We start from the raw sequence: 18,563 nt of genomic DNA, 5'->3' as shown, positions 1-18,563 counted from the left end.
ATGTGGAATTACTCACGAGGAGGGTATTCGACTTTGAAGGGATTTTGCCTGTATTTATTCAAGAGGCTTGATTTGATGTAATCCTGGAGGTTACTAAACAAACAGGTTATTTCAAGTCTATGTCTTACAATAAATAACTGATCCGTTTGTAGTGTTTTATAATATACATTTGTATTTGAAATATACATCGTTTTTAAATAATAAGAAGAGTGCTCTCTATTCTTCTTTTAAAATAAATATAATCCAACCGAAACTAGCAGATTTATCGAATCAAAGAATCTAAGATAAATCTACTGTGACGTGGGACGAGCTAGACAATTAAGAGTTAGGATAGATCAAGATGGATCAATTAATTTAGAGATGCTTTCTTGTATGTGTAACAGTATAACTTTAGTACGTCCCCTCGCCCCGACACGGGCGCGAACCAGGGACCCTCTGCACACATCAACAACTGACACCCACGAAGCGTCGTTACCCATCGCTCCACAAAAGCCGCGGCTCTTGCAGAGCAAGGGGCAACACTACATCTAGGTTTCAGAGCAAGTGACGTAACTGATTGAAACGCTACTAGCGCGTACCCACTAACTAGCTAGCCATTTCACATCCGTTACACTCACCCCCCTTTCAACCTCCTCCTTTTCCGCAGCAACCAGTGATCCGGGTCAACAGCATCAATGTAACAGTATAACTTTAAACCGTCCCCTCGCCCCGACACGGGCGCGAACCAGGGACCCTCTGCACACATCAACAACGGTCGCCCACGAAGCATCGTTACCCATCGCTCCACAAAGGCCACGGCTCTTGCAGAGCAAGGGGCAACACTACATCTAGGTTTCAGAGCAAGTGACGTAACTGATTGAAACGCTACTAGCGCGTACCCGCTAACTAGCTAGCCATTTCACATCCGTTACATATGACACTTTTTTTTACCATACATACTCTCAAAACACAAGACTGAATAACATTCCATTCACAAATCCAGACACATTACTTTACTTTGACATTTTCTAACATGCCATTCCCCACCAGCACCTCCACGACAGTGCTCTTAGTGCAGGTAATCATGAGACCAAGTGGAGAATACAGTGTAGTGGAGCACCATTACCAAATAACATAATCCCATAATTAAAGTACCAAGCCAGCTACCAAATTGGCACAATACCAATTAAGCATTTCACTGTAAAGTCTACACTCGTTGTATTCGGCGCATGTGACAAACACAATTTGATATGACATTGGCTACCGGAGGGGTCACACTGTAAAGCCTAGCATGTGATAGGAGTGAGATTGGGGGGAAATAACCACTCCAAGTTGGTGCTGGTCCCAGATCAGCTTCAAAAGCATGGGAGGATATTTTGGTGACATCGTCGCTGCTTCTCTCGCTATCAATGAAGTTCACCTCAGTTTCAATCTGTAATGTCAAATAAATGGCTGAAAGAAATTCCCTAATGATAATCTGTTCAAGTAGAGGGAGAAATAAAAAGTTGATTTGAAATCTTGAAACCAGCAGGTTCATATTGGCGTTGAAATTCCTCAGGCTACTTTTCAGTTCTCACTGCTACCTTTTGGGATATCAAGGGTGACGATAACTATAAACCATTAGGTTTAATCAAAACTATATTTTAGGAGTAAATAAATTATGGAAAGCATGTCACTTTTGTTGCCTACCAGTTTTTCTTACTCTTTTACAAATTTGCTGTTAACGTTTCCATATGATAGCGCCATACATGGGGGCTCTTACATTTGTAATAGCATCATTTTTTGTTTGTTGCCTTGCTTGTTATGCTACGAGACCAACAGGAGGCTCTTCTCCAGTTAGCTTGTACTTGTTATGAGACATGCGCTTGGCATTTGCAGTAATTCAAGTCAGAACCCTTACCACTTCTAGGCTCGAATTAGTCATAGAAATCCAACAACCTGCCTCCGCATTATGTATGTTTTTCCAGCAGGTTCCAGAAAATGTGAAAGGAGAACATGCCATGAAGGATACTTTCAGTATTTTCACCGTATGAACATTTAAGAATATATTTTTACAATGTATGGAGCTGCGTTTACCTGTTTTTGCGATGCTGTCCACAAAAGAGGGTGAATTGTGAGGGAGATGTTAAACCCGCTACCCGGATGAAAAACACGAGGCCGTCAGGCTGTGTTTTTGTTTATGAACGCATGTGGATTGGATCACAAAATGAGTGGTCAAACTGGACGACAAAATAAATAATTTGCTCACAAAAAAACCAACATGTATAATTAAACACTATTACACTCTGGGTTCTCATGATCCCAGAGGTGATCATGTAATTGGAACCATGAATAAGGAAGTGAATGTGTCCGGTTCAGAATGCTTTACAGTGACCAAGTGAGGGATCATCATTCAGCATACAACAAAGATGTTCAAACTCATGTACAACTGCATTCTCATCTTGTGTATTATTTACAAATCTTTCTACATTGAGACAGACAATGAATATTGTTCTATAAAAGCATATTTACTGTAGAAAAACATGACACTGGCATCGAGCATACAAATCATGACAAACTACTGTAAATTAAACACATTTCTACTGGTATTATACAGTATTTATAATGCCTTCAGAGAGTATTCACATCACTGGACTTCTTCCACATTTTGTTGTGTTACAGCCTGAATTTAAAATGGATTAAAGAACTACATTTTGTTGTGTTACAGCCTGAATTTAAAATGGATTAAAGAACTACATTTTGTTGTGTTACAGCCTGAATTTAAAATGGATTAAAGAACTACATTTTGTTGTGTTACAGCCTGAATTTAAAATGGATTAAAGAACTACATTTTGTTGTGTTACAGCCTGAATTTAAAATGGATTAAAGAACTACATTTTGTTGTGTTACAGCCTGAATTTAAAATGGAATAAAGAACTACATTTTGTTGTGTTACAGCCTGAATTTAAAATGGTTTAAAGAACTACATTTTGTTGTGTTACAGCCTGAATTTAAAATGGATTAAAGAACTACATTTTGTTGTGTTACAGCCTGAATTTAAAATGGATTAAAGAACTACATTTTGTTGTGTTACAGCCTGAATTTAAAATGGATTAAAGAACTACATTTTGTTGTGTTACAGCCTGAATTTAAAATGGTTTAAAGAACTACATTTTGTTGTGTTACAGCCTGAATTTAAAATGGATTAAAGAACTACATTTTGTTGTGTTACAGCCTGAATTTAAAATGGATTAAAGAACTACATTTTGTTGTGTTACAGCCTGAATTTAAAATGGAATAAAGAACTACATTTTGTTGTGTTACAGCCTGAATTTAAAATGGTTTAAAGAACTACATTTTGTTGTGTTACAGCCTGAATTTAAAATGGATTAAAGAACTACATTTTGTTGTGTTACAGCCTGAATTTAAAATGGATTAAAGAACTACATTTTGTTGTGTTACAGCCTGAATTTAAAATGGATTAAAGAACTACATTTTGTTGTGTTACAGCCTGAATTTAAAATGGTTTAAAGAACTACATGTTGTTGTGTTACAGCCTGAATTTAAAATGGATTAAAGAACTACATTTTGTTGTGTTACAGCCTGAATTTAAAATGGATTAAAGAACTACATTTTGTTGTGTTACAGCCTGAATTTAAAATGGATTAAAAGAACTACATTTTGTTGTGTTACAGCCTGAATTTAAAATGGATTAAAAGAACTACATTTTGTGTCACTGATCTACACACAATACCCCAGAATGTCAAAGTGGGTTTTTAAGAATGTTTTACAAATGAAAACAAAAATGGCTGGAATGGCTTCAGTCAATAAGTATTCAACCCCTTTGTGATGACAAGCGTAAATATGTCCAGGAGGAAATATTTGCTTAACAAATCACATAAAGTTGCATGGACTCACTGTCTGCAATAATAGTGGTATAGTGGTTAACATGATTTTTGAATGACTAGCCCGTCTCACATACAGTGGGGAGAACAAGTATTTGATACACTGCTGATTTTGCAGGTTTTCCTACTTACAAAGCATGTAGAGGTCTGTAATTCTTATCATAGGTACACTTCAACTGTGAGAGACGGAATCTAAAACAAAAATCCAGAAAATCACATTGTATGATTTTTAAGTAATTAATTTGCATTTTATTGCATGACATAAGTATTTGATACATCAGAAAAGCAGAACTTAATATTTGGTACAGAAACCTTTCTTTGCAATTACAGAGATCATACGTTTCCTGTAGTTCTTGACCAGGTTTGCACACACTGCAGCAGGGATTTTGGCCCACTCCTCCATACAGACCTTCTCCAGATCCTTCAGGTTTCGGGGCTGTCGCTGGGCAATACGGACTTTCAGCTCCCTCCAAAGATTTTCTATTGGGTTCAGGTCTGGAGACTGGCTAGGCCACTCCAGGACCTTGAGATGCTTCTTACGGAGCCACTCCTTAGTTGCCCTGGCTGTGTGTTTCGGGTCGTTGTCATGCTGGAAGACCCAGCCACGACCCATCTTCAATTCTCTTACTGAGGGAAGGAGGTTGAGGAAAACCTGGTTCAGTCTGCTTTCCAACAGACAATGACCAACAACCAACTTGACAGAGCTTGAATCATTTTTTTAAGAATAATGGGCAAATATTGCACAATACTGGTGTGCAAAGCTCTTAGAGACTTACCCTTAATAAATACTACATTTAGCATTTTTCTTTGAAATTACAAAACATTTTGTGTAGATAGTTGACCAAAAAATGACAATTTAATTGCACTTTATAACTACAAAATGTGAAAAAATCAAGGGGTGTGAAAACTTTCTGAAGGCACCGATCAATGATTTTTAAAGGATAAAAAAAAAAAAATGTAACTGCTTGTCCATACTAATCAAACAAACCAATAATCAAGAATACCTACACCTCAAAAATGCTAGTGATGAATTACTATCCAAGAAAGTATTACACATAAATTAAAATACTTTAAAAAAGGTAAAGTCAGCAATATGACATCATCATACACAAACAATTTAAATCAGTCACGAATTCTATTATTGATTCTTCCCAACTGATGGGGTAAATTGCTGACTATTTTCCCAGCACAGGGAGACTAATATTATTTGAGATTCTAGACCTGCTGGATTCCAAGTGTGTTTAAAGAGGAAAAAGGGTATACCCAAATGCGCTTCAACCCTGCTTAAATAGCATGCTTAGTTTAAAACAGGCAAGGGGAGATTAGTCAAGTTTAGGCCAATAGTTCATTTCAGATTTGTGAAGGCCTTGGCTTCTTTCTTGAGCCTTTTGAGGTCCTCCTTGCCACTGTCGTCTGAGTCAGGTGGCTCATAGTCAGAGTCTTCACTTATGTCCTCGCTCTCATCATTGAGGAAGCTGTCATCGTCCCCAAACTCATCATCATTGTTGTTGTATGATACCGGCTTTTTCGCTGCAGAAGGGATTGTATAGAATTATTAATGGCCATTTATAGTATTATTAACGTGCTGTATAATTCCATTGATGCTAGCACAAGACATTGGTTGTGTCTTTATCAATATTATATGGTACGTTCCACAAAAACAGCACAGCATTTTATTACATTCACTCATAACAGGATTCAAATAGGTATCATTCAATTCAGCATTGAAAAAAGGGGCAAGTTTAAGTTTGTTCCACCTGAGTGAGTCCGACCACAAGTCTTCTTCTAATGCCTTTTAAGGGGAAAGTAATCCAAAAGTAACTGAAAGTAATGCGCCAGGTAACTAGTAATTAATGGATTGCATTTAGAAAGTAGCCTACCCAACCTGTGACCTACGCTCCGGGATGAAGTTTCCCTTAGTAATGACCTAGAATAGGGGTGGGAGGTATATATAAATTATAATTAAACGGATTTTGACAAACAAATTAAAAAAGAAAAATCTGTGCGGCCCTCCAATGAATTTCTAAATCCTGATGTGGCCCTCGAGACAAAAAGCTTGCCCACACGTGATCTACGATCAGCATCCCCTTCCCCAATCCTTACCTTAACCATTAGTGGGGAAAATGCTAAACTGACACAAGATCAGTGTCTAGGGGCAACGTCATCCTACTCCAGGTTTCTGGTAATGGCAGCTATGTTCAATATCATAACTATGAGTCTGTAAGCTGAGAGGCAATACAAATTGAGTTACACACCTCCCTTACAGAAAGTCAATGTTTCCGAATGAGTTTATAGATCCTGCTGACGTCACATCAGAGAAACGGAGGGCAATTGGTTTCATCGTTTTTGCTTCTTTAAACTCTGGAGGGGAATGTGGATTATACGTTTGTACAGTGTATTCACTAGTGCTACAGTGGATGGATATGGATACATATCGCTGTCTGACTAAATCTGGAAAAATAAAAACAAACTGAATTCAATAGCCCAGATAAGATGGTTGGGCATCTGCACAATAAATGTATTTATAGCATTGCTTCAGATCAAAGGTTTCTCTTATATCTCTGCTCTGCATACCAGTTGGATTCATTGGATGTACGGCTGATTATTTTCTGCATTGAAGAGGGACCAAAAATGGAACCTAAGAAACATTTCAGGGGTGGTGAGAGGTTAGCATGTCTTTCTCCCTCAGGTATAAATGAACATACCTCGAGTCTTCTTGGTGTGTTTGTATTCCTTCCAGTGAAGAGGGTTTTTCCTGGAAAGAAAACATGGGAAATTGTTTGATTTACTACCAAGAACTACTGGTATTGTCAAATGCCAATGAGGCTAAAATGTCAGCCTCTCCTGTTGCTCAAGCACTTTGGTCGCTGATGTCAACTGCTCAAGGTTAAAATGGAGGCCGACAAATTGAGTCCACTCAGACAATCTCCTGTCATTCGAGTCCTGATTACTGCCTTAATTATTTTATTTAACCTTCCTGTATCCAGAAAGTTCCATGGAGGTCATAGTACCTCTTACAGGGGAGAACTGGCTTTAATAAATAGGTTATATTCTTTTTTCCTGTTGAAATTGTAGGAGCTACTAGGCTACTTTTTTCTGATGTTTGCCATCACTGACAATAAATGGTCTTGAGACACGATGACCAGTTTCTTATATCCCGTAATGGTGACTACATGGTGGTGTGCATCCTACCTGTAGCAGTCTGTGCCGTACGGACACTCAGGTCGGTCCGCGTCCTCCTCTTCCTTCTCGTCTTTCGCGGAATCGTCCTCGTAGTCGCTGTCCCCGGGGTGACTGCATTCTTGGAAGTGGACTGGGTTTTTCCTTTGATAGAAATAACAATTTTGAGAAGAAAATCATTGAAAGGTCACTATTAAAACATTGACACTCACTGAAAGTTATGGTCAATCCCGTTTTGATTGGTATTCTTTGAAGAGCATTTAGCTTTTGAGCTAGCACATTCTCTTTGCTCATTTCATTTGCCTCAAAGAGAATCTAAATTTGAACCTGCTCTCTGCCATTTAGTTTTGGACACTGAGTCCCTATCTAGGCGAATCCTTGTGTACGTCCCAAATGGCACACTACTCCCTATATATACACATGCAATGCACTACTTTTGACCAGAGCCATAATCGGCCCTGGTCAAAAAGAGTGCACTATAAACGGAATAGGGTGCCATTTGGAACACACCTCTCGTCTTGGAGAATACTGTCGTGTAACCCAGGCTTCACGTAGCTGTTCGTTAACTATCAGCGGTTTGAAAACAAGCAAAACCTTAAATAAGAGAAACTATCTGGGGGGAAAAACATATGGTACATGTTCAGTTCTTTGATATCAGGAAGAGCTGCCATGGAACCAATTTGAATAGAATACGTTTGTTTTGTAACATGCATATAAAGTGCACTTATCTCATCTTTAGTACCCGGAGCAACATAAAATAAAAATATCCATATAATATAGCAAGTTTTTGAATTAAATTATTTGTTGGAACATTTTGCCGGCCTAAATTCATGTTCTCAGAAGTGCATTTCTAACAGTTGTTGTTCAGACAATGTTATGTAGGGATGTACCTGTAACAGTCCTTTTCAAAGGGGCAGGTCGTCCTGAGCCAAGCTTTGGACTGGGCGGGGCCTGAAACTTCACTTGACCCCTGAGGCCCCTTGCCGACCTTCTGACTGTTCTGAGGCTGTCTCCCTCTGTCCTCGGACTCGCTGACCTCCGCTCTGCTCGTAGAAGTGCTGCTGTCTTTCACTGTGGAAGCTTCTTCTCCTCTTCTCTTCATCATCCTCCTCCTCCACGTCAGAGTGGTCCGACTCCTCGCTCTCCTCTACTTTACTAGGCTTCACCGGCTGCCTGGCTTTAAATGCCTGAGGAGTGATATACCATACACTGTAACATTAACCAACAACACACAACAAACACAATACTGCACATTACAGACAACACTACACAACAGTGGAGGCTCCTCAGAAGAGGGAGGACCATCCTCCTCAGTAAATTTCAGAAAACTTTAAAAAATGTTTAACTATTTCCATTTATCATTTTTTGACAAAAATATACGAAATACATTTGAAGTTTACATACACCTTAGCCAAATACATTTAAACTCAGTTTTTCACAATTCCTGACATTTAATCCTAGTAAAAAATGCCCTGTCAGTTAGTATCACCACTTTATTTTAAGAATGTCAGAATAATAGTAGAGAGAATTATTTATTTCAGCTTTTATTTCTTTCATCACATTCCCAGTGGGTCAGAAGTTTACATACACTCAATAAGTATTTGGTAGCATTGCCTTTAAATTGTATAACTTGGGTCAAACGTTTCAAGTAGCCTTCCACAAGCTTCCCACAATAAGTTGGGCGAAATTTGGCCCATTCCTCCTGACATTGCTGGTGTAACTGAGTGAGGTTTGTAGGCCTCCTTGCTCGCACACGCTTCTTCAGTTCTGCCCACAAATTTTCTATAGGATTGAGGTCAGGGCTTTGTGATGGCCACTCCAATACCTTGACTTTGTTGTCCTTAAGCCATTTTGCCACAACTTTGGAAGTATGCTTGGGGTCATTGTCCATTTGGAAGACCCATTTGCCAAGCTTTAACTTCTTGACTGATGTCTTGAGATGTTGCTTCAATATATCCACATAATTTTCCTTTCTCATGATGCCATCTATTTTGTGAGGTGCACCAGTCCCCACAACATGATGCTGCCACCCCCGTGCTTCACGGTTGGGATGGTGTTCTTCGGCTTGCAAGCCTCCCCCTTTTTCCTCCAAACATAACGATGGTCATTATGGCCAAACACTATTTTTGTTTCATCAGACCAGAGGATATTTCTCAAAAAAGTACGATCTTTGTCCGCATGTGCAGTTGCAAACCGTAGTCTGACTTTTTAATGGCAGGTTTTGAAGCAGTGGTTTCTTCCTTGCTGAGCGGCCTTTCAGGTTATGTCGATATGGTACTCGATTTACTGTGCATATATATCTTTTGTACCTGTTTCCTCCAGCATCTTCACAAGGTCCTTTGCTGTTGTTCTGGGATTGATTTGCACTTTTCGCACCAAAGTACGTTCATCTCTAGGAGACAGAACGTGTCTCCTTCCTGAGTGGTGTGATGGCTGTGTGGTCCCATGGTGTTTATACTTGGGTACAATTTCCAAACGCCTGAACGTACCATGTTCATCTGTACAAACAATAGTACGCAAGGATGAACCAGACTTGTGGAGGTCTACAATTTATTTTCTGAGGTCTTGGCTGATTTCTTTTGATTTTCCCATGATGTCAAGCAAAGAGGCAATGAGTTGACACTTTTTTGGTTACTACATGATTCCATGTGTTATTTCATAGTGTTGATGTCTTCACTATTATTCTACAATGTAGAAAATAGTAAAAATAAAGAAAATCCCTTGAATGAGTAGGTGTATCCAAACGTGCGCGCACACACATCGTCCTCATCACTCTTCCTCCTCACCCTCTTCCTGGGCATTGGCTCCGGCTCGCTGTGTTCAGATTCCTCCTCCCCTGACAAGGGCGCTGCGTCCCTGGCCCGTTTGGCAGTGCCCTGGTTGGTGCTTATGGTTGGGGTTGCGGTTCCTCTGCCTCGATTTCCAGCTCCTAAAACTAATAGGATTCTGGGTTAACGGGTTGAAGACTGTCAAAGATTATCTATTATATTGACAAGATAGTCGAGTGACTGCTATAACAATGGAAATATATCTTCTTACAGATGAAAGGCAGGCAAGAGGCAGCCAGATCAAGTGGGAACATTCTAGCCAATGAGAGGGCAGATATGCGTGTAATCAACAGGCACAACTAAGTTGTTTTTCTCAAAGTTGCCGGAATGCCAAGTGCATCCACTTATAGCAGTATATTTGTAACAGCCTAAACATTACGAAACTTCTATTCGATCAAATAAGCCTCATGTAATTTGACATCTCTCATAGACATCCAAAACAAAAATGGGTTTATCTCACACAGACAGACTTTTGCCTGAGTAAATCCTCTCGCTTCGCCTCTACCTCTCTGGTCATGTAAAGCAGGGATGGGCAACTCCAGTCCTAGGGGGGCTGATTTGTGACACTTTTGCTCAAGTTCTCCTAGCTGATTCCAATAATCATGGTCTCCAGTTTAGAATACATTTAGCTTATTGAGGTGTTTTAGCTCGGGCTGGTGAAAACGTGTGACGCCATTCAGGCTGCCGAGGACTGGAGTTGCCCATCCTTGATAAAGGGACGCCAGGTGCAGATCACAATGACAACAGCAGAGATGGGAAGCTCTGATCCTCAGGGTCCAGTTTAGTTTTTCAAAAGTTGCCTATTGGATAGCATTAAATCCATAGGAGGAGAATTAATAGACGGGACGAATCACTGACTTGAATGGGGACTCCCATTCTATTTTTCTGCATTTAATCCTATCAGATAGGCATAATCTTGATAAATAACTTTTTTTAAACTGGGCCCAGGGGCTGCAGTGTGCACTGGTTTCAGTTTCTCCCTGGAGTTTAATTATTCCCTTAATGCCATTAACTCCCAGACCTGGGCCCGTATTCGCAAAGCGTCTCAGGAGTGCTGATCTAGGACAAGGTCCCCCCTGTCCATGTAATCCTTTTCATTATGATTGAAAAGGGAAAACTGATCCTAGATCAAGTTCAAGATAGGAAATTAGGTATCTGAAAAAGGGTATGTGCTGTTGACCATGATTGATGTAACCGAAAATATAGATTGATGGTCCCTGTCAAAAGGCTTGCACAGAGGCATTGGCTATCAATAATCAGAGCAGGCCAATGTCTGCACCATTTACAAATCTAAAGCCTAATGTATAACCTTTTTGACATTGTTGACTATAACGTCAGCACTATGTAGCCTAAATTAGCATTTGGAAACAATGTCTTCATCCCAAATGGCATCCTATTTCCTACAGAGTGCACTACCTTTGACCAGTCTTATCGGCTCTGGTCAAAAGTAGTGGACTCTATAGGGAATAGGGTGCCATTTGGGATGCACCCATGGTAAATGGGTCACTAGACTCCAGTGTGAGTCAGTATGAGGAAGTTGAAACTTTCAGGGGAACTTTAAGGAAACTAGGGCAACGATATGAGGAAATAACAAAGTTACAAAATTACACATGACAGCGACTGTTGAGGTAATGTAGGCCTAGCTCTCAAGATCCCTTACCGACTCGAGATTAGAAATTCCAAAGTTGTCCATTTGTCAACTAGTGAGTAGTGATTGCCAATAGAAAAGGCTATGGCGGGCCTCCCGGGTGGCGCAGTGGTCTAGGGCACTGCATCGCAGCGCTAGCTGCGCCACCAGAGTCTCTGGGTTCGCGCCCAGGCTCTGTCGCAGCCGGCCGCGACCGGGAGGTCCGTGGGGCGACGCACAATTGGCCTAGCGTCGTCCGGGTTAGGGAGGGTTTGGCCGGTAGGGATATCCTTGTCTCATCGCGCTCCAGCGACTCCTGTGGCGGGCCGGGCGCACTGCGCGCTAACCGAGGCGGCCAGGTGCACGGTGTTTCCTCCGACACATTGGTGCGGCTGGCTTCCGGGTTGGAGGCGCGCTGTGTTAAGAAGCAGTGCGGCTTGGTTGGGTTGTGCTTCGGAGGACGCATGGCTTTCGACCTTCGTCTCTCCCGAGCCCGTACGTGAGTTGTAGCGATGAGACAAGATAGTAATTACTAGCGATTGGATACCACGAAAATTGGGGAGAAAAGGGGGTCAAATTTATTTAAAAAATAAATAAATAAAAGAAAAGGCTATGGCTTGGCCTCTGCTGCTGTCGTACAAGACCTTGTAAGCGATGTGTGTGCAGATACAGCATCCTTTCGTAAATGTTCTCTCCCACACACACACCTCCCAACTCCATGTAGTTAAAGGGTGGCTATATGTATAGTAACAAGCAATTGGCCTCAAGTTTCATTGAATATAAGTAAGAGTTTAAAACCAATGCAGTGCATCCTGTTAAGGGGTTACAACGGGTTATATTATCACTCACTTAAGTAGGATTCCTAACACGGAGCCTTATAAAGCTCGCAGGGTAAATATCAACAATACTCGTCACTTAATGCATTCGATTTTCTTTTTTTGCAAGCCAACATATTGTTCTGAAATGATTTGAGCACAGACACGCTATTTCTCATGCTTTTCCAGCTTTGTTTCCACATATGACATAGAACTACAGTTCAATACCGCTCAGCTTACTGCTTCTGGCGCAGTTCAGTCAGTGCGCGAATCGAGAGGGAGAATAAACATATCCATCTTCTATAAAAATGGTGGATGCCTCGGACTAGTTAGACCTTTTCAGAACTAGCAACAGCAGTTGACACCTAGGTTATCCCATCTCTCTCATGCACTAACCTTGTGTCAACAGTCAAATGTCAAAATCCACTCCAACCTTAGCATCCTTCATTTGATGAGGAATCTTTTCTTAACTTTTGTAATGATAACAATTATAACGTTAATTGCCGTCATATGCATGACAATGAATTGTTACCCAAAATTCCATTATGTCACAGCCCTAAATAGGAGTGATACCTTTGGTGGTGGTGGTGGTGGTGGTGGTGGTGGTGGTGGTGGTGGGGTTCTTGGGAACTGCAATGGGTACCGTCATCCAAGCAGGTAACACTCTTTTCTTTGGTTCGAGTTTCTGCTCGTTCTTGTCATTTTCTGCTTCAGCTACCCCAGCTTCCGTCTGTGAGTACACAACCACAACGCAAACTGGGTTTATTGGTACCACCACATTCACAGAAAACATATATAAATACACATTCATTGGAGTCACGAATGGGATTCCCTGGGAAATTGATGTCCAAAGTGGGATCCCAAAGCGAATTGCTGTTACAAGTGGGATTCCAATGGTAAATGGTGCTAGGTAAGGGATTACAAGGGTAAATGGTGTCAGAAGTGGAATATGAAGCGTAATTGGTGTCAGCAGTGGGATCCCAGGAAAATTGCCAACAGTAGGTTACATCTCAAGATAAAACTTTTGCTAACACGACAGATTTCCTGACCTGGTTTGAGGTAGGTGCGTTGGGTAGCTGTTCATCTGGCTCCTTCTGGTCCACACTACCTCCCAGTCTAGATTCTTGTACATGGGAGCTTGGTGTCCACCCCTTGCCCTGTCGAGTGGGGTAAGCAGGTTTGTCGCTTGGTTCAGGAGAGGCAGTAGGAAACTTAATAACAGCCTCGTCTTCATCTTGAAGAGCTTGACTGTTTCTGCAAGGGAGAGACAACTTATTGCAAACACGAGCTACATGAGTCATGCATGTTCCTTCTTTAGTGTAGGCAGTAGACAGGAGCTAAATTGACTTGAGTGTCTGGTTTGGATCCTTTTGATGTAAGCTTCAAACAAAAACGTAACAGGAAGAAAAAACCTGAAGGGTAAAAATTCAGAGACAAAAGACCAATTCAAAAATACAACATAAGTTAATGTTGCTTAGATATTGGTTTTACATAAAAAGAGATAAAAGACAGTGGTATTTGTTCCTATTCAGTACACTCAGTCTAGCCTGTTTTGGGGAGATGAAAGGCACAACATTTAGATGAATGCAAATGAATGTTGTAATTTGCAAATCAATTAGTTAAGCTATCGTCTGATGACAGTGCCAGAGAACAATCCTTTTCTTTCCAAATCTGTCTAAGGGTGGTCAGGATTGATTGATTGAATTTAGGCGTACAGAGGCCCATTATCAGAAACCATCACTCCTGTGTTCCAATGGCACATTGTGTTAGCTAATCCAAGTTTATAATTTTAAGACTAATTGATCATTAGAAAATCTTTTTGCAATTATGTTAGCACAGCTGAAAACTGTTGTTCTGATTAAAGAAGCAATAAAACTGGCCTTCTTGAGATTAGTTGGGTATCTGGAGCATCAGCATTTGTGGGTTCGATTACAGGCTCAAAATGGCCAGAAACAAAGAACTTTCTTCTGAAACTCATCAGTCTATTCTTGTTCTGAAAAATGATGGCTATTCCATGCGAGAAATTGCCAAGAAACTGAAGATCTCGTACAATGCTGTGTACTACTCCCTTCACAGAAAAGCGCAAACTGTCTCTAACCAGAATAGAAAGAGGAGTGGGAGGCCCCGGTGCACAACTGAGCAAGAGGACAAGTACATTGGAGTGTCTAGTTTGAGAAACAGACGCCTCAAGTCCTCAACTGGCAGCTTCATTAAATAGTACCGGCAAAACACCAGTCTCAACATCAACAGTGAAAAGGCGACTCCTGGATGCTGGCCGTCTGTTTGCTGATAATGGGACTCTGTACGCCTATGTAGATATTCCATAAAAATATCTGCCGTTTCCAGCTACAATAGTCATTTACAACATTAACAATATCTACACTGTATTTCTGATCAATTTGATGTTATTTTAAAATGGACAAAAAAAATTGCTTTTCTTTCAAAAACAAGAACATTTAGTGTAAATGGATGAGAGAGCTTAGTACTGCCTAAGCAGTTGTTGATGTAAATTGAGAAGAGCGTGGGGCCTAGAATCGAGCCTTGGTGTACACCCTTGGTGACAGGCAGTGGCTGAGACAGCAGATGTTCTGACTTTATACACTGCACTCTTTGAGAGAGAGGTAGTTAGCAAACCAGACCAAAGACACCTCAGAGACACCAATACTCCTTAGCCGGCACACAAGAATGGAATTGTCTCTACCGTATCATAAGCTTTGGCCAAGTCAATAAAAAAAAGCCGCAAAATAAACAGGGCAATATAGAAATATGCCTATAACAGTTAGGATCAGCTTGATCTCCCCCTTCAAATAAAGGACGAACCGTTAATCAAGGTGATTTTTCCACAAATAGACAGGTATTTTCCTTTCCACGGTAGCAAGAGCTTATCTATTTTTGCTAAAAAATAAAAAATTGTAATGAATTTTTTTCTTTCAGGATATGAACCCCGAGTATGTCCACTTCACCGTCAGACTATTTTATTGGTAAACTACAGAATAAAAATTGCATTCTTTCAGTTATGACTCCGGTGTTGGTGGCCAAGAGGTGCAGTTGGATATACTTGTTATTTCCACACAACAGCTAGTTGTAAACAATTAGTGGTATTTTCAAGAAAGTGTCTTTCTCCCACCACTCTTCATTTTAAAGGGCTAGCGTGCTAACTCTAGTTAGCAATTGCTCCAGAAACTGACTCAGGGTAAGTTCATCTGAAGTAGAAAAGAAAACTTAATTGCCAAAATGTAACTATCCCTTTAATGTTGTGTAAGTGCTGCCCTTGAGTGGTAATTCCCTAACTCTCAGTAAGATGATTACATGAAATAGAAGGTTTCAACTACTTTAATTCAAATGTTCTCATGTTTTTTTTCTTAACCTAATTCATCTGCAGTAATGTTGCGGTCCAAAGGCCTTACTACATCCTTAGGCTGTGACCTTTGACAAAATGGAGAGAATCTCTGTCCTCTTACAATCAGCCTGAGGAGGGGTTTTGGACAAAACCGTTATTGAAAATGAATACACTTCACAACTAAAAAAAAACGATTGAATGTATAAGTGTTGTGCCCTTCTCCCTTACTCGGTAGACTCTTAAATAAAAGTATTTCTAATAAAGGTAAGGTGTGGTAAGACCACACAAGACCGTCTCCCTGGGGTACAAATCTACAGGTTCTTAAATGGTTCAAGAACCCTTGCAACACATAAAAAGAAAACATTACAGAGGGACCTTCTTGAACATACTATTGATGTCTGATTTCAAAGGATTGTCGTTTTGGCACAATAACCCGCCTTGGCACTTAGCTGTCTTAATAGGGTCAGCATGCACTTGAGCCCTAGATGAGAGAAAATAGTCTACTCTGAAAAAAATAATAAATTCTACTTAAGCCTACAGGTTTGATGCGCAGCTGGCCATTCAGGTTCTCAAGAAGGCCGTGGTGTCTGGAGACTCTTTTGTCACTGACCTGAAACACACAGAGAATGAACTCTCAGATCAGGGCCCGTGTGCAAAATGTCTAAAGTGTATCAGAGTAGGAGTGCTGAGAAGGACCAGTTTTGCCTTTTAGATACTAATGAATAAGATTATATGGACAGGGAGGTCCTGGTACTAGATCAGCACTCGTTCTCTGAGACACTTGATACATACAGCCCCAGACCTGAGAGAGAATGGGCATTCAGCAGGTAGGTAGTCCGGACAGTACAAATCAATAACAAAAATTAAGACGGGCAATTCCATACTAAAGGGTCCTGAATCCTGAGCATAATATGTTTTGGGCTGCTGAAATAGTGCTCGGAGTGCATGTTGATAATATGTGACTCACATTCAAAAGATGATCCTAAGTACTGATCTTAAATTGAAATTCACGTCAAAGCATTGTCATGAACAAATTCAATACATATTGTGCTGTATGACTGACCTGATTGCAGTCTGAACATCTGCCACCGCAAACTGAAATGCACTTCAGTAAAACACTAAGAGCCAGTCGGTCTAAGGCACTGCATCTCAGTGCTAGAGGCGTCACTACAGACACTCTGGTTCTAATCCAGGCTGTATCACAAATCGGCCGTGATTGAGAGTGCCATAGGGCGGGGCACAATTGTCTCAGCGTCGTCCAGGTTTGGCCTGTGTAGGCCGTCATTTTAAATAAGAATTTGTTCTTAACTGACTTGAATATATATATATTTTTTATCAAATGGGAAATCAGAACCGGAAGAAAAACCATGTCACAAACAGAGCACTAGGAAATTCTGATGAAAATATAGTAGCGGACCCCAGCCGTGACACGGGTGTACACGGAAGTAAATCTATAAATCCTCACCTCGGTTATGTGATCCATTAAGCTCACATAATATGATCCATAAAGCTCACATAACCGTGGTTACATACAGTTGAAGTCGGAAGTTTACATACACCTTAGCCAAATGTTACTTGTGTCATGCAAAGTCGATGTCCTAACCGACTTGCCAAAACTATCGTTTGTTTACAAGAAATTTGTAGAGTGGTTGAAAAACGAGTTAATGACTCCAACCTAAGTGTATGTAAAACTTCCGACTTCAACTGTACATAACCTTCGTTTTGTGCCATTGAGTGATGTGGTGTGCCAATGCCATTGTGTGTAATATCCCATTTACTGTCATATTGGGTGATACCACAATTTGGTGAGCACTGCATTGCATGCAATTCTACCTAAATCAAATAAATCTACTTTTATTCGTCACATGAACCGAATACAAATTTAGACGGTACCGTGAAATGCTTACTCACGAGCCCTTTCCCAACAACGCAGTTAAAAGGTAAGAAAATTAACAAATAGATTAAAAAAAGATAGTAACACAATAAAATAACGAGGCTATATACAAGGAGTACCGCTACCGAGTTAGTGTACTGGAGTACGAGGTACTACATAAAATGGAAAGGTCATAATTCATTTCAGGGATATAATTGCAGATTCAACCAATATAGCGTTTAGTTAGAGCAATTGACACCAACCCTAGTCCTGGAGAGGTACAGACCAGAGGATGCATGCTTTTGTTCCAGTCTAACACTAGAACACTTGATTCAACTAACCAAGATGCATACTAGCAAATAAGTTGAATCAGGTGTGTCGATGGTTGTCTGGATCAAAATCATATCCTGTAGTAGCTCTCTATGGCCAGGGTTGAGGACTACAGACGTAGCTAACTCTACCAGTCAAAACTTTCCAACTAAAGTTACTCACGCCGAGGAATGGACCCCTTCCCAGCAGTGTCTCCCCCACGGGCAGGTGTATAGGACTGCCACCGTCTACAGGCACGAGATCGAACCCCTCCATCTGTGGGTGGTGGATACATTTGAATGAATGACCAATTGCTTCTCGTTAGTTGAGAATAAATGTTTTCTTCCAAATTGTTGTTAGCATAACTTCATTAAACTGACAGCTGTCTGCCTTATTCTTGGACTCTCCCTCGGAGGTAAAGGGAGCTTTCTAACTTACTGCATTTGGTCCTTGGACAGTTATTATGATCAACCATAGAAATGTACACTTCTTAAGTGCTAAATTATTTCCATAAATGCTTTTTACTTGCACTCGAACTAACCTACGGTACTGAGGCTGAGAAACGGGTAAACTTTGATCAGTGATTTCTTCAGTAGCTAACTTCCGGGCTGTTGTAGTGCATGCGCGCGTCCTTTTTGTGTGGAAGCGACGTTCGATAAAAACAGGATTGCGCTATTTAATTTATCAAAAACATCAACAAATTAGCCATGCATATGTTGATTTCAGTA

General features: G+C 40.6%; 1 protein-coding gene across 3 annotated transcripts; it reads right to left on the bottom strand.

The window, feature by feature from the left end:
* Nucleotides 1-4,549: 4,549 nt before the first annotated feature.
* On the bottom strand, nt 4,550-18,434 carry LOC120032639 (aprataxin and PNK-like factor). 3 transcript variants are annotated; one of them, XM_038978818.1, is made up of 9 exons: nt 18,377-18,434; nt 18,019-18,111; nt 16,192-16,263; nt 13,363-13,567; nt 12,887-13,043; nt 7,934-8,230; nt 7,056-7,187; nt 6,569-6,618; nt 4,550-5,393 (listed from the first exon to the last, which is right to left on the bottom strand). In XM_038978818.1, exons 6-9 carry the CDS (start codon nt 8,146-8,148, stop codon nt 5,209-5,211), a joined length of 582 nt encoding a protein of 193 aa, XP_038834746.1. In that variant the 5' UTR covers nt 8,149-8,230; nt 12,887-13,043; nt 13,363-13,567; nt 16,192-16,263; nt 18,019-18,111; nt 18,377-18,434; the 3' UTR covers nt 4,550-5,208. The 3 variants fall into 3 exon arrangements, with proteins under 3 accessions (XP_038834746.1, XP_038834745.1, XP_038834747.1); XM_038978817.1 differs by having other exon boundaries at nt 18,274-18,419; XM_038978819.1 differs by lacking the exon at nt 16,192-16,263 and having other exon boundaries at nt 18,274-18,419.
* Nucleotides 18,435-18,563: the final 129 nt, after the last annotated feature.

Source organism: Salvelinus namaycush, chromosome 39, assembly GCF_016432855.1.
Source record: "Salvelinus namaycush isolate Seneca chromosome 39, SaNama_1.0, whole genome shotgun sequence".
Lineage (NCBI taxonomy): Eukaryota > Metazoa > Chordata > Actinopteri > Salmoniformes > Salmonidae > Salvelinus > Salvelinus namaycush.
The sequence above is the reverse complement of the archived record's forward strand: the minus strand, read 5'-3'. Positions and strand labels throughout refer to the sequence as shown.

Excerpts from the sequence above, each read along its gene's own strand:
- LOC120032639 (XM_038978818.1), bottom strand. The coding sequence starts at position 8,148 with ATGATGAAGAGAAGAGGAGAAGAAGCTTCCACAGTGAAAGACAGCAGC. Across the intron at positions 7,188-7,933 it reads TTTGAAAAGGACTGTTACAG|GAAAAACCCAGTCCACTTCC; the intron begins GTACATCCCTAC and ends TTTCTATCAAAG. Across the intron at positions 5,394-6,568 it reads ACACACCAAGAAGACTCGAG|CGAAAAAGCCGGTATCATAC; the intron begins GTATGTTCATTT and ends TCCCTTCTGCAG.